The 14045-nt window shown below is 45.6% G+C and overlaps 1 protein-coding gene across 2 annotated transcripts in view; it reads right to left on the bottom strand.

Moving 5' to 3' along the window:
• Window positions 1-13730, bottom strand: part of adkb (adenosine kinase b) — a 102455-nt gene extending 88725 nt beyond the window's left edge. The window contains exons 1-3 of one of the 2 annotated variants that reach the window (XM_076152287.1): window positions 13600-13730; window positions 11453-11527; window positions 11305-11358 (exon numbers count right to left, since the gene is read on the bottom strand). In XM_076152287.1, the coding sequence (XP_076008402.1) occupies window positions 11305-11358; window positions 11453-11527; window positions 13600-13652 (182 nt within the window). In that variant the 5' untranslated portion in view covers window positions 13653-13730. Of the gene's footprint in view, window positions 1-11304; window positions 11359-11452; window positions 11528-12227; window positions 12344-13599 lie in introns of those variants that run through there. The other variant, XM_076152288.1, reaches the window with a different exon arrangement.
• Window positions 13731-14045: the final 315 nt, after the last annotated feature.

Here is a 14045-nt window from a genome sequence, read left to right as displayed (position 1 = left end):
GCCGCGCATTCCACTAATGCACCGACAGCCTCTCTCTTATATAATGTGTTTTTACAACAGACTGCACCTGACATTTTACTTAAATGCCACTCCTAACTAGCGCTGCTGCATTGTTTTTCAATTTCAAAGCATTCCAATTTGTGACTAATAGAAGCACTTATTTATTCAGTTTAAATCTAATCAAACGCAAATGAGGGGGGGCGAGTGAATGAAATATTTGTATTCAGGAGGATACAGAGAGAGTCGTGCTCGGAAACTAATACCTCTACATCTCCCCCCAAGCTTAACACGTTCAAACTGTTGGAGCCCGATCGCACATCGTGTTGTTTACATTCCTGGGGAAGAAGCCCCCACCGTTGTTTCCCATCAAGGGGAAATATGAGAGCTTCTAAAGTACTATGAGTGCTCTTAGCTCAGAGTGACTCCTGAGTTCTTCTTTCATTTCCCCCCCTCCCCCCGAAAGAAACTAGTGGAGCAGATTATTTACATGAGGCAATAATTCAAGATTTGCTCCTTTAAGTCTCTTACACGGAGGGCAAGGCGAGCCCGTTTACCCGATCCCTCTTCATTCGCCTTTGATGTTAGCCTATCTCAGTAAGACTGGATGAGTGCCCTAAAATCCCCGTCGAGTGATTTCACAGGAAGAACAAGTCTCTGTTAATCAATGGCTAGATTGGAATCTGGATTCTCAGTGGCGGGGCCTGCCTGAAAGTCCTCCCAAGTGTTTGGAGTGCACACCGGGGTAATTCATCGCTAATGATCGCCGCGGCACCCACATTCCTCCGCGCCGGTTTTCCTCCTTGTTTAATTGCCTCGTTGGCGTTTCAACAGCTTTACAAATCGCGCAAGGAAGGACGGGCGGGCGGGCGGGGGAAACGTGATCAAACGACAGCTATCACTAATCAGGGGGCGGGCGACAGGGGGGGGGGGCATCTCGCCGACTCCCCTGGGGGATTAGGAAGTGGGGGGACAGGAACGGTAAATTATCTCTGCAGCCAGGTACACACATGAACAGACAGATCCATCTTTCCCCCCCTCCCTCTCTCTGTCTGTGAGGGCCAAACACAGCTAAAAGGCTTCTGTAATCCCAGTTTCAACAGGAGGCATCTGGAGTGGAGACAGGGTCTAACATTGATTAGATTCCCTAATCAGCGTGTGCGTCCTACACCCAGCCTTCCTTTGTAGTCTGGAGGCAAGAACGAGGCCTGATGCACAGTAATTGTTTCCATAGGTCAGGACTGAGGAAAATAGGGGGGTGATGAAAGGGAGAGATGGAAAGGGAAAGGAATATTGTTGTGTTTCCCCCCTCCTTCGCCCAATAAAATTGTTTGTCAAACCCGTCACAAAGGGTTACACAGTTTATCTGTTTAGAATCAATACGCCTGCGTCTGTGTGTGAAGCTCGTCCCGACACAAGACGCCCCCATTAATTATTCTGTTCCGCGTGCTATGGGCCAGCCGCTCAAGGTTGAGCCTTATCTTTTCTTATTTCAAATCAATAATTATCCTCTCCCGTACTCACTCTTTCCCCCTCAGATGTGCTTTTCATTCAATGCCTGTAGAGTGTGTGTATGCGACTCTCTCTCTCTCTCTCTGTGCGTAGCAACCAAATGAATAGGACATTCTTAACGGTGGAACATTAGGGCAGGGATGGAATAGATGGTGAAGAATGAGGCGCATAAAAGTAGCGAACACACAAATGAGTCATGATTCAAACAGCGAGCGAAGGCTGCGTTCCCGTTCCTCCGACATGCTCTAATAGACTACAGTCAAGGGATGAATGTTGATTTGTACAGAAAGGGCATTAGGATGTCTAACCATCTACCAGGTATCTCTATCTAACCCTCACTCCATTTGGGTAAATCCCTTTTTTCCCCAGCGAGCGGTTGAGTAAAACTGTCTGGCTCCACTCCACAGCCACAATGAGCCTATAGGATGGATTTACACAATTAATGACTGCACAATTACACGGCCATAATGGATGAGGTAAGTACATTAAAAATGCAGGAAAGACAACAAATGTGCGTCCCTTTAATAGCCGACCGGCCCGTCTGCTGGCATTAAGCGAGGACCGCTGTACTTAATTAGAACTGGGGGAGGAGGGGAGGGGGTCACGGAGGATGAGTTCATATTATTTCCTCTGAAACGTTGCAGGTTTTCGGGCTTCGCGCTGTACAGAGGGTGGCGTTGTTTGTCAGCGAATGTGAGAGAGAGAGAGAGAGAGTGTGACTGTGTGAGTAAATGAAAGAGAGAGAGGGGAGAGAGTGGGAAGAGGGAGCGTGTAAGCAGGGAGGGTGGGGGCTCCTGGTGTTCTCTCGAGGTTTGAGATTGGAAGCCCATGCACAAAGCCTTTGAGACGTTCCCCTTATCTGGGAGGTTGATACCGGGGATCTTGGGTGATTCAGAGCCGCTCCGTGTGAATAATTCCACCAACGCCCCCTGCTGTGGCGACCATATGGCCCAGTGTGAACTTTAAACACACGGGGAGTGTTGCTGTTCGCCACTCAGGGCTCCCATCTCTACCCCCCCTTAACACACACACACACACACACACACGCACGCACGCACGGTGCAGAGGAATGATCGTCACACAGCTCGTATACTAACGATCATACATGTACAGCAGCTCCATCAGTGTTTATTCCTGTGTGGCTGGGGATCAAAGATGACTAAAAATAGCCCTAAGCATGCTTTCTGAACACGCTGTATGTACTGGCTGCGACGCCCACATTTTAATTATAAAACACTCTTTAGAAAAGGGGAGTGGGGTGGGGAGTGTGTGTGTGTGTGTGTGTGTGTGTGTGTGGGGGGGGGGGGGGGGGGGGGGGGGGGAACCGCCCACATGCACAGAGATGTGGATTATGTTTGTTACACCTCCTTGATTGTGATGTTTCCTTCTGGCACCACCTGCTGGCAGCTGCCCTCAACAAACAGGGAGGCATTTTCCAGCTCCGAGCCCTTAATTATGATTGCATCAGCCGCCTCTCGCATGATGCAGCATGTATGCCTTCAACTCACGCCGATCCTAACCTAATTCACCGAGCGGAGCAAAGATATGCGATAGGAGGGTTTTTAATCCCTGCAGAGCCGTCTGGCGTTTATTCCAGAAATTTAGTAATTTTATATTATATTTCATAATTCAACGAGATCTATCTGCATTCCTTTCAGTCGAGCGCGGCTCTGGTGAACACGTCGAGATTTATGCAAGCGCCCTAAACCGTCTCGTTCATGCACATCAATAAAACATCAAGAGCAATGCGGTTGACGGTTGAACACATTTCTGATGTCTCAATTGCTCGCCGAGTGCCATTAATCTCTGCTCTTTCTCTGCGGCTCAGGGGTCAGCTGATGGATGCAAGCCCGTGACCTTTGCCCCCTTAGCGGCAGGGGTGGGGGGGGGCCGGATGTAGTGACCCCGGCGGGCCAGTGAAGGTGAGTTTAAGTACTGTAATACAGCACTCAACCTCAGCAACAGACAAGGAGGCTGGGGAGGCAGGGAGCAGGGAAGGTGGGGGCTGTGTGATGTGTCTACACACTCAGTCAAGCATGAGTGCATCCAGTGAAGTGGCACCACGCCACGCATGCCTGCATGTGAGCACACACATGCAAACACACACGCAAGCCTGTTTCTCTTTAGAGGGGGCTCTGTGGTACCGACAGGAAAATGTGGCACCTTTAATACCCAAGAGATTCATCATTAGATACAAACTAGACATTGGACAAAGACTGCATTTTACGTAGGTGCAATAAAGAACTATTAACTCTGTATGACTGCAACATTTAAGACACAATCTGTGATCCAAACATTAAAGGTAAAGGTGATTTATTTTGATCCCCGAGGGGAAATTATATTTCCTCACTCAGTTGTTATTTTTACATACATCACTTATACACGGGTACACACAACATGCAGACACCCACACCCCACACAGTCCGTATACAAGTAGATGATGGTAGAGAGATGCAGAGTGAGGAGGGCTGCCCCTTGCAAGCGCCCAGGAGCAATTTTGGGGGTTAGATGCCCTGCTCAAGGGCTCACCTCGGCAGTGGCCCAGGAGATGTGCTGGCATCCCTCCAGCTACCAGCCATCATCCATAGTTTTTGGTCTTCGTGGGATTCGAACCGGCGACCCTCCAGCTTCCAGCCAAGTCCACTCCAGACTGAGCCACTGCCGCCCCCCTACTTAGCATTAAGCCCACCCGACCACAAATACTCTAATTGATCATAGTGCTCATTATTTTCTGATGCTATTTAATGATTGTTTACATTGCTCATTATAAATGGCAGATGCTGCCTTTAATACAAATATTCAGCAATATTTGACAGACATATTTGTTCCCGTTTGGGACGAGGATCACTTGACAAACACACACCATTAGGAAACATTCCTCAATTATGTAAGTGAATGTAGCTCATATTTACATCAGATCTCTAGATGGGGACAGTTTCCCCCTGATGATTCCAATATAGTAGGTGTCTGACCTGAACAACAACCATTAAAACTTGAGGTTGATATCTATAGAAATGCACGCAGTCAAATATTTACTGATCCTGAAAGGTTTGTTCTCGACCTGTCCCCTACTCTTGTAACACGGTGACATCATCATCATCATCTCAAACCTGAATTCCCCGACCAACAAGTAAGAGTATATTCACAGTCTGTGTCACCAGCTCAGGCCCTACATGTGAGCAACACAACAAACACCTGTCAATATGGGAAACAACTCTAATATTGTTCTGAAAATAAAAGATATGCCTTTAAACTCAACTCTTTCCATATCAGAAAGAACCAATATACACTTATGTGATTGATAACTGCTGGTATTGACAGTGATTAACATTGAAGCACTACCCAGTCCCAGTGAGGATCGCTCCACTGGGTGCTTCTAACTATTTGGATATTATTTATACGAATACAATCAGGGTAGAAAGAAGGAGTTCAAGTGTGTTTACAGAGCCGAATTATCACACACGCAAACCCAGGAGCCAGAGTGTTTAGCATGTACTCAGCCAGAGAGGCCTTTGTTGTTTTCCTCCCGGTAAGCAGATTGAACGGCACGGCAGCAGCAGGGGTGTGTAAGATGTACACAGACAGCAGGGTGTGCGCGCATGTGTGTGTGTGTGTGTGTGTGTGTGTGTGAGTGGAGAGGCACCTCCACTGATCTGCGGTGTCGTGTGATGATGTATGTATGTGTGTGTGTGTGTGTGTGTGTGTGTGTGTGTGTGTGTGTGTGTGTGTGTGTGTGTGTGTGTGTGTGTGTGTGTGTGTGTGTGTGTGTGTGTGTGTGTGTGTGTGTGTGTGTGTGTGTGTGTGTGTGTGTGTGTGTGTGTGTGTGTGTGTGTGTGTGTGTGTGTGTGTGTGTGTGTGTGTGTGTGTGTGTGTGTGTGTGTGTGTCTCAATCCAGCACTGATCCCCCTGAGTCAGCCCTGTCAGTGATATGAGCCTCACACACCCGCTCGCTCTCTTGCTCTCTCTCTCCCTCTCTCCCTCTCTTTCCCCATCCAGAATGCTAATAACAGTCAGCCACTAACACTGCGGCTCTGAATTATTCATGCAGCAGAGGGTCACACGGCATAATGAGGAGTTTACTCTCATTCTGGATGCGATTGTGATGCTGCTAATCTGCATTTAGCACGAAGAAAGAGAGAGAGAGAGCGAGGGGGGAGGAGAGAGAGGGATGCGGAGGGAGGATGAGCACTGATGAACTTAATTGCTGTACGCAAACAACCTCTGAAAAGAGTCGCGCCATCATCTAGAGATGAGAAAGTAAACAATTAATTATCATTGGACAGAGAGAGAGCCATAAAACAAATGTTTGAGCGAGGCTAATATTTAGCCGCTGATCTTTTCTCCCCCCCTCCCCTCCCCGTCGGCGCTTCCTTGGCGGTGACAATACATTGAAACAATTATTCATTCATTTGCCATCACTAATATCATAATATGATACGGTTAACTAGCCTGCGAGGGTTTCAGCTGGAGACTGCATGAACGCCACATAATGTCTACTTATCCTGAAATGAAATGTGGATCTGCCCACATGATCATGTCCTGCACAAAGAGGTGTGTTTCCACTGTGTTGACATGTTTCCTATGGAGACTTCTGGAATGGAAACAGCAGGTGCCTGTTGCCCTCTGTTGGGCGGAAAATGCACAAGTCCTTATTCCCTGCAATCCCCCTCCCCTCCCTTCCTCAACCATTCTTCATACCGATGATTGTGAAATCTGCTCCTAGGAACACACAGCTCTGCATATTTCCCACCTCTCCCTGCTCTCCTCACACCCCATTGGCTGAAGCAGGAGTGTTCACCAGTCATGATTGGCTGGAGTGAATCAGGTGTGGGTCGAGCAGGGAGAGGAGGTAAACATGCAGGTTAGTGGCCTCCAGAAGCAACCGGGGTTGAAAAGCACCGATCCGTACACACACTACAACTTTAACATGGCCGTTGGGGGGCAGAGAATTACCCAGCAAACCAAGCGAGATTCACTGCTACAAACTGACAAACCCTGTGCACAATCTGTAGTAAACCTGAAGTAAACGCACCCACAGGGACAACGTGAGAACTCTTCACTACTTCAGAATCTTAACTCAGGAGCTTCTTGGTTGACGCAGCGATGCAAACAGCTATTTAACACTTTGAAACTATATTCAATAGTGAATTGAGGTCAACGGTGTGTAATTAATCATCATTTATGCCTCAAGCTTTAGAAGACATTAATTCAAGTCAAGTTTATTTGTGTAGCCCTAGATCAGATAGAATCTCTGCCTCAAAGGGCTTCAGAAGAAATGTTCCATCTCGACACCTTATTTAGGGTTTAAACCACATGATGGCAGCAAACAACCACATATCTAACTGGCACCTGCACACAAACAGAGCTACTGTCTGATTCTGTATCTGCTGCTCAAACACAGAAAAACTAATGTCTCAGCAAGTATACAAGAAGCTGCGCAAGTGTTGTTGTAGTTTGATGGTTTCCTGTTAATACGTCGTCAACAAACTCTACATTTCCTCAATCAAACCACTATCGACTGTGAACGACCTGTATTTCACCAACCACACTGACAGACAATGTTATCTTATTCAGGGCTGATTGACAGACGTAAGAATCTGCTGCACCAGGAGTCAGAAACTGCCACAATATAAACGATTTCTTGAGAAGGAGGAAGAAACAGTGGTTTTACATGGATAACAGATGAATAAGATGAGTGTGTGTCAAGTGGAAACTGTTTTAGGTACTGTGTCGCCCCCCAAAACACATTCTCCCCTCTGATTGGTCAGCTGTTTCAGGCTTGAATTAAGGTTTACTGGCCTGCATACTGGATTAGACACACCTCAGTGTTTCCTCCACTATTCAGTGATGGCATACGGCACCAAGCCAGCAGGGGGTGCTGCTGAGCCAGAATGTTACCTTGAACTAAGGAAACAGTCAGTAAAAACTTGTAGACTATTTAAATCTCAATGTAAAGGGACCTAAAGTCATTTAGAGCTTTAGACGACAGGTCCCTGGCCGGCTCTAACAAGGATATTGACGGTATCTAACTGTGCAGAAGACATTTCCTATGCACACAACAGGATTACATGAACTCTGCAGTGACCAGATAATTAAATTCAGGCATACAGCCATGGCAGAATTTAATTATCTGGTCACCGCAGAGTGAATCATAGCTGTCCTACTCGGGGAAAAAGATAAAGTATTACAGTCTGTATACAATAAGTACAATAATGCCCAGACTGACTGGACTTCTAAGGTGATTGCGGTCTTTCTTTACAGTTAGCTTTGTATTTGTCACAACACTTCAGTTATGTTCTTCATCCATGGATCAATAAACTGAGAGGAAGACATCTTTGCGCCAATCATAATCAACTGGGAGACTTTGGTTGGACGAGGTATGTTATGTTACAATGGGGAAACAAAATGCACATAGAGATGACCTGACATCATTGTGAATATGTGTGTGTGCGTGCATGTGTGTGTGACATGTATTGTAATGGGACAGTGGTGGGAATACAGCGGCACAACAGCACGGTAATCCTGGCCTGACCTTGTGCAAAGCGTGGTGTTGGCTGGTGTCTGTGGGCCTAAAGATAACACACGGCTGCCTTTGTGCCGCAGGTGAACGACACTGCTGATGATGCTGCTTTGTGCCGCTGCAGCCGGCCCAAGGTCACGTGTCCCTTTGTCAAGTAACAAGACCTCGACGAGGCGACATATTGTGTGGGACGGACAAGCCGGTGCACTGAGGGCTTGCACACAAAATGATTTAATATTTGTTGTTTACGTTGTTTCTTAGCATGACTTGCCTTTTCTGTTACCTTCGGCTAGGAAACTTTGCGAGGCAGAATTCCCTTTAATCTCCTTCACTCCCCCCTGGTCACACATTTCATGACATCACATCCAACCAGCCACCTGACGCTGAAGGCCTGATTAACCAGTTTGTGGATCTGTTCTCAGGCTGTGCAGAGGTATCGGCAGAGACGTGGCCAAAGACCCTGCAGCGGACACACACAGTCCATTAACCCAGGGCTGTTTTGTTTTACTGGACAACTATTTGTCTGAGGCCAACACGTGAGCAAACAGGCTTCAGGTTGAAGTGAAGACGCTCCATACATTTAGGGTTGGGCTGGAATCGAGGACAAACATCTACTAAACTCATACTTCCGTTAACATCAACAAGTGTTTAACCTGAGGAACATTGCTTCCTAGGTGACGGTTAGAGACATTACCATCCGCAAAGTTTGACTTAGCTAGAGGCCGTGCAACAACAATGACATCACCTGCAGGCCTCCACGACTCACCAAGAGTATTGAAATGTAAATGATGGCAGCAAACAACCACATATCTAACTGGCACCTGCACACACACAGAGCTACTGTCTGATTCTGTATCTGCTGCTCAAACACAGAAAAACTAATGTCTCAGCAAGTATACAGGAAGCTGCGCAAGTGTTGTTGTGGTTTGATGGTTTCCTGTTAATACGTCGTCAACAAACTCTACATTTCCTCAATCAAACCACTATCGACTGTGAACGACCTGTATTTCACCAACCACACTGACAGACAATGTTATCTTATTCAGGGCTGATTGACAGACGTAAGAATCTGCTGCACCAGGAGTCAGAAACTGCCACAATATAAACGATTTCTTGAGAAGGAGGAAGAAACAGTGGTTTTACATGGATAACAGATGAATAAGATGAGTGTGTGTCAAGTGGAAACTGTTTTAGGTACTGTGTCGCCCCCCAAAACACATTCTCCCCTCTGATTGGTCAGCTGTTTCAGGCTTGAATTAAGGTTTACTGGCCTGCATACTGGATTAGACACACCTCAGTGTTTCCTCCACTATTCAGTGATGGCATACGGCACCAAGCCAGCAGGGGGTGCTGCTGAGCCAGAATGTTACCTTGAACTAAGGAAACAGTCAGTAAAAACTTGTAGACTATTTAAATCTCAATGTAAAGGGACCTAAAGTCATTTAGAGCTTTAGACGACAGGTCCCTGGCCGGCTCTAACAAGGATATTGACGGTATCTAACTGTGCAGAAGACATTTCCTATGCACACAACAGGATTACATGAACTCTGCAGTGACCAGATAATTAAATTCAGGCATACAGCCATGGCAGAATTTAATTATCTGGTCACCGCAGAGTGAATCATAGCTGTCCTACTCGGGGAAAAAGATAAAGTATTACAGTCTGTATACAATAAGTACAATAATGCCCAGACTGACTGGACTTCTAAGGTGATTGCGGTCTTTCTTTACAGTTAGCTTTGTATTTGTCACAACACTTCAGTTATGTGCTTCATCCATGGATCAATAAACTGAGAGGAAGACATCTTTGCGCCAATCATAATCAACTGGGAGACTTTGGTTGGACGAGGTATGTTATGTTACAATGGGGAAACAAAATGCACATAGAGATGACCTGACATCATTGTGAATATGTGTGTGTGCGTGCGACATGTATTGTAATGGGACAGTGGTGGGAATACAGCGGCACAACAGCACGGTAATCCTGGCCTGACCTTGTGCAAAGTGTGGCGTTGGCTGGTCTCTGTGGGCGTAAAGATAACACACGGCTGCCTTTGTGGCGCAGGTGAACGACACTGCTGATGATGCTGCTTTGTGCCGCTGCGGCCGGCCCAAGGTCACGTGTCCCTTTGTCAAGTAACAAGACCCCGACGAGGCGACATATTGTGTGGGACGGACGAGCCGGTGCACTGAGGGCTTGCACACAAAATGATTTAATATTTGTTGTTTACGTTGTTTCTTAGCATGACTTGCCTTTTCTGTTACCTTCGGCTAGGAAACTTTGCGAGGCAGAATTCCCTTTAATCTCCTTCACTCCCCCCTGGTCACACATTTCATGACATCACATCCAACCAGCCACCTGACGCTGAAGGCCTGATTAACCAGTTTGTGGATCTGTTCTCAGGCTGTGCAGAGGTATCGGCAGAGACGTGGCCAAAGACCCTGCAGCGGACACACACAGTCCATTAACCCAGGGCTGTTTTGTTTTACTGGACAACTATTTGTCTGAGGCCAACACGTGAGCAAACAGGCTTCAGGTTGAAGTGAAGACGCTCCATACATTTAGGGTTGGGCTGGAATCGAGGACAAACATCTACTAAACTCATACTTCCGTTAACATCAACAAGTGTTTAACCTGAGGAACATTGCTTCCTAGGTGACGGTTAGAGACATTACCATCCGCAAAGTTTGACTTAGCTAGAGGCCGTGCAACAACAATGACATCACCTGCAGGCCTCCACGACTCACCAAGAGTATTGAAATGAAAATGCAAACATACTTGCAATTAGAGGGGGTGAATTCTGTGCTAATAATACATTATCTTCCTTACATAAGTTCCAAGGACCTTTTCCCCATACAGTGGTCTGAAAATACCAAGTTTCCATAACACGCCACACACTTGAGTGATTAATGACAAGTTTGACGAAAGCTGTAACGTTGCTGTTGGATCTGCTTGAAATAGGAAGCAAAGAGGCGCTGCAACAGGATCCTGCTAAGCAAAGTCTTCTATGAGTGCAAGACAGAATCCTCCTTCTGTTTAGCCTAAAGCAGAGGCGGCTTGATGTGTTTTGCAGCTGTGGTGGGTGTGTCGTGATAAGAACCTCAAGTGCAGCTGCCCAGTTACCAGGAGTTGATTTATAACCTTGCTATTTTGAGCGCTGCTTACAGTGTCAAGATGGTAGTAGTGGGGTATGAATGACCTCCCTTATTTGGCAATTTAACCACGTGTTACTCTGCCGACCATGTGGTGCGTGTCTAGTGAAAGTTTCACTCACAGGGCTTTGTGCTTTTCCTCGGCGAGGATCTGGTCGTTGGGCTTCAGGCCGTAGCTACGAGAAGAAAGAGAGAGAGAGATCAAGAAAATGAGCATTTGTGATTTGTGTACTGAGAGACCCATGATGGACACGAGCTGCTTAGACTTACTTGTCAAGGAAGTCCTTGTCCACAACAGCTGAAATGTCGAGCAAGGGATTTCCCATCCCAAAGAGAGTGTTTTCACTGCAGAGCAGACAAAAGGCGTATTATATTATGCATGTTTCCCACCAGACTCCAACTCATCATTGCTTGCAGGATTAGAAGAGGAAAAACAAAGCTGCTGTGACAGAGAGGATCATCTGTTTGTGATTAGGTGAATAAAGGAGACTCAAGTAATTGGTAGTTATTTAACTGGAGCACGTCTCCAAGTGTACGACGCCTTAGAAACTAAACAAACTACAAACAAATGCAAAGCTATGAACACAAAACGGGAAACTAACGAACTGAAATTGAAATGTTTGCTTAAAGTCACATGTTAAGTAAGTATTAGAGAAGTGAATCAATGCAGCACAGCAACTTTCTCATTTTCCAACACGTGCAGCTTGTGACACTCAGCTTCATTTGCATGTCTTGCTTTTTAAGTAAGATAAACAGCATTCAGGCTAAAAATACAACAAGACTTCTCCAATTCCTTGTAGCAGCATGCTGTCTCAGTGCTCAAAGTCTACTGATAACTACTGATAAAGTCTGCATGAGCCATTACACAAAAACACAAGAATCAATGGCAGTTAATAGCTGAGATCACTGATGGTTCAGCGGTAGATATTCTGTCATGTTTATCCATTCAGTGGCTGGCTGACAGTGTTGAGGAGGGTTCAGAAGACACCCACCCCACAGCTGTTTCCTGTGCTGTCATTAGCAGTTTGATCATGGTTGATCTTACCTTGGAGTTGGCATTCTGTCAGCTTTCTAATCTGATGTTTAAAAGTCTGGAGCTTCCTGCTGTCTACCAAAGCAACGTGCCTTTTAACTACGGAACTGCAGCTGCACTTTGGCTCACACTGATTGGCCAGGGCACTAAGGAGGTGGGAGCCAGTGTTTTCTTTGAATGTGATTGGATACACATGTTCCAATTACTGCGGGTCATGACAGGCTGCATTTAAAGGGAGTGGGGATGAAGGCTGAGCTGATGATGATGGCTGGGTTGCACCAACAAGTCTTCCATTCAATTCAAATGAATTATAGCTCATCTTAAATTAGAAGTATAGTTTTTAAGATTAAATAGTTAATACTGTATTTTCATTAATATGCAAAGCCATGACAAATGAATAAATGAAAACAATATTAAAAGATGAATACATAATGATACTACAGAGCAGCTCAGAGCTTTTGATCCAGTTGATGAAGATCCAGTAACAGATTTATAGGTTCATACAGATTTGGAGCAGTAAATCTCAGTCCCATGACTTTAAACTAAGCTTCTAAACCTAAACTTCCATTTAACAGAAAAGACACACAACATAATTTGGGTCATGATGTTTAAGGTGTAGATACATTTGGGTATTAATCACATTTGTTGTTAGATTTGACTTAAAAACACATTTACCTGGCATTTTATAAGTATACAATAGGTTTAATCATGAATGAGAGCATTGTCTTCTGTTCAGTTTGCATCATCAAACAGCCATCATCATCCCCCAATTATATAATCAGATTGTATTCATTAATATTGGCATATCATCTTGTTTCATCAAGATATTTTTTGTGGAAAACGTCTTGGAAAAGGGGCAAATTATTTATTGATCCCAAACTGGGGAGTTGTTTTGTCGTAGCAGCATTACAGGTAATAGTAAAAACACACTAGTAAATATCACAGTAGTAGAAGTGCAAGATATAAATCGATACGCAAATTCGCCCTGTGAATGTTATTAAAGGGCATATAGTAAGAAAATACACGACGAAATGTGTTAATAAAACATAGTTTCTCCACAGTGTTTTATTGGTCATTTGTCACGTGAACGGCTCGTTGTTGTGTTAACCTAGCATAAGATATAAAAACATTCATATTTAAATCCTGTAAAGTGAGCAAACAGCCCCGTGTGTGCTCACCCGGCTGTAGCACTCAGCGAACACACGCACGACGTTACTGAGGTTTGAATCCATTACTTTGTTCCCAAGTAACGCAATATGTCAACATGCACGCGCCGCTAGCATGTGAGGCGGCTAGCAGAAGCAGCTAACAGGAAGCCCACAGCAGCATCGACCCTTTCCATCAAACACCCCCGCCCTCCCTCCTTCCCCCTCCCGCTGCTCACCTCAGCTCCGCCGGGCTCCCAGCGCTCATGTCCCCCCGCTCCTCTACAGACATGTTGGGTCAGAGAGGTGTGTCTGTGTGTGTGTGTGTGTGCCGCCGCTAAGGATGGAAGCGAGAGGAGGAGGAGAAGGAGGAGGAGGAAGAAGATGTTGCTGCTTCCTCACTCACCGGATAACTGCATGGAACCTACAGGGATAAAGGGACATTTTTATAGGCAATAATGTTGCGTTAAATACAAGAACAGCCTAAATGTACCAAAACGTGCTCACATAAAGAGGAGAAAGTAACATGTGACTGTTACCGAGTTGTTTACCTTTACCTGTTTCACTTCGATAGAGTTCACCTTAACAGGCTGCCCAGCTGCATTTAAATACTGAAAAAAGTGTAGAAATTGGGAAATAATTTTCTGTTTAATTATTGCACTCCATCAAATGTAGCACTTTTTAA

The sequence above is a fragment of the Genypterus blacodes genome, unplaced genomic scaffold (assembly GCF_046128005.1).
Source record: "Genypterus blacodes isolate CSIRO-AG114 ecotype Tasmania unplaced genomic scaffold, CSIRO-AGI_Gbla_v1 ptg000055l_1, whole genome shotgun sequence".
NCBI classification, from domain to species: Eukaryota; Metazoa; Chordata; class Actinopteri; order Ophidiiformes; family Ophidiidae; genus Genypterus; species Genypterus blacodes.
The sequence above is the reverse complement of the archived record's forward strand: the minus strand, read 5'-3'. Positions and strand labels throughout refer to the sequence as shown.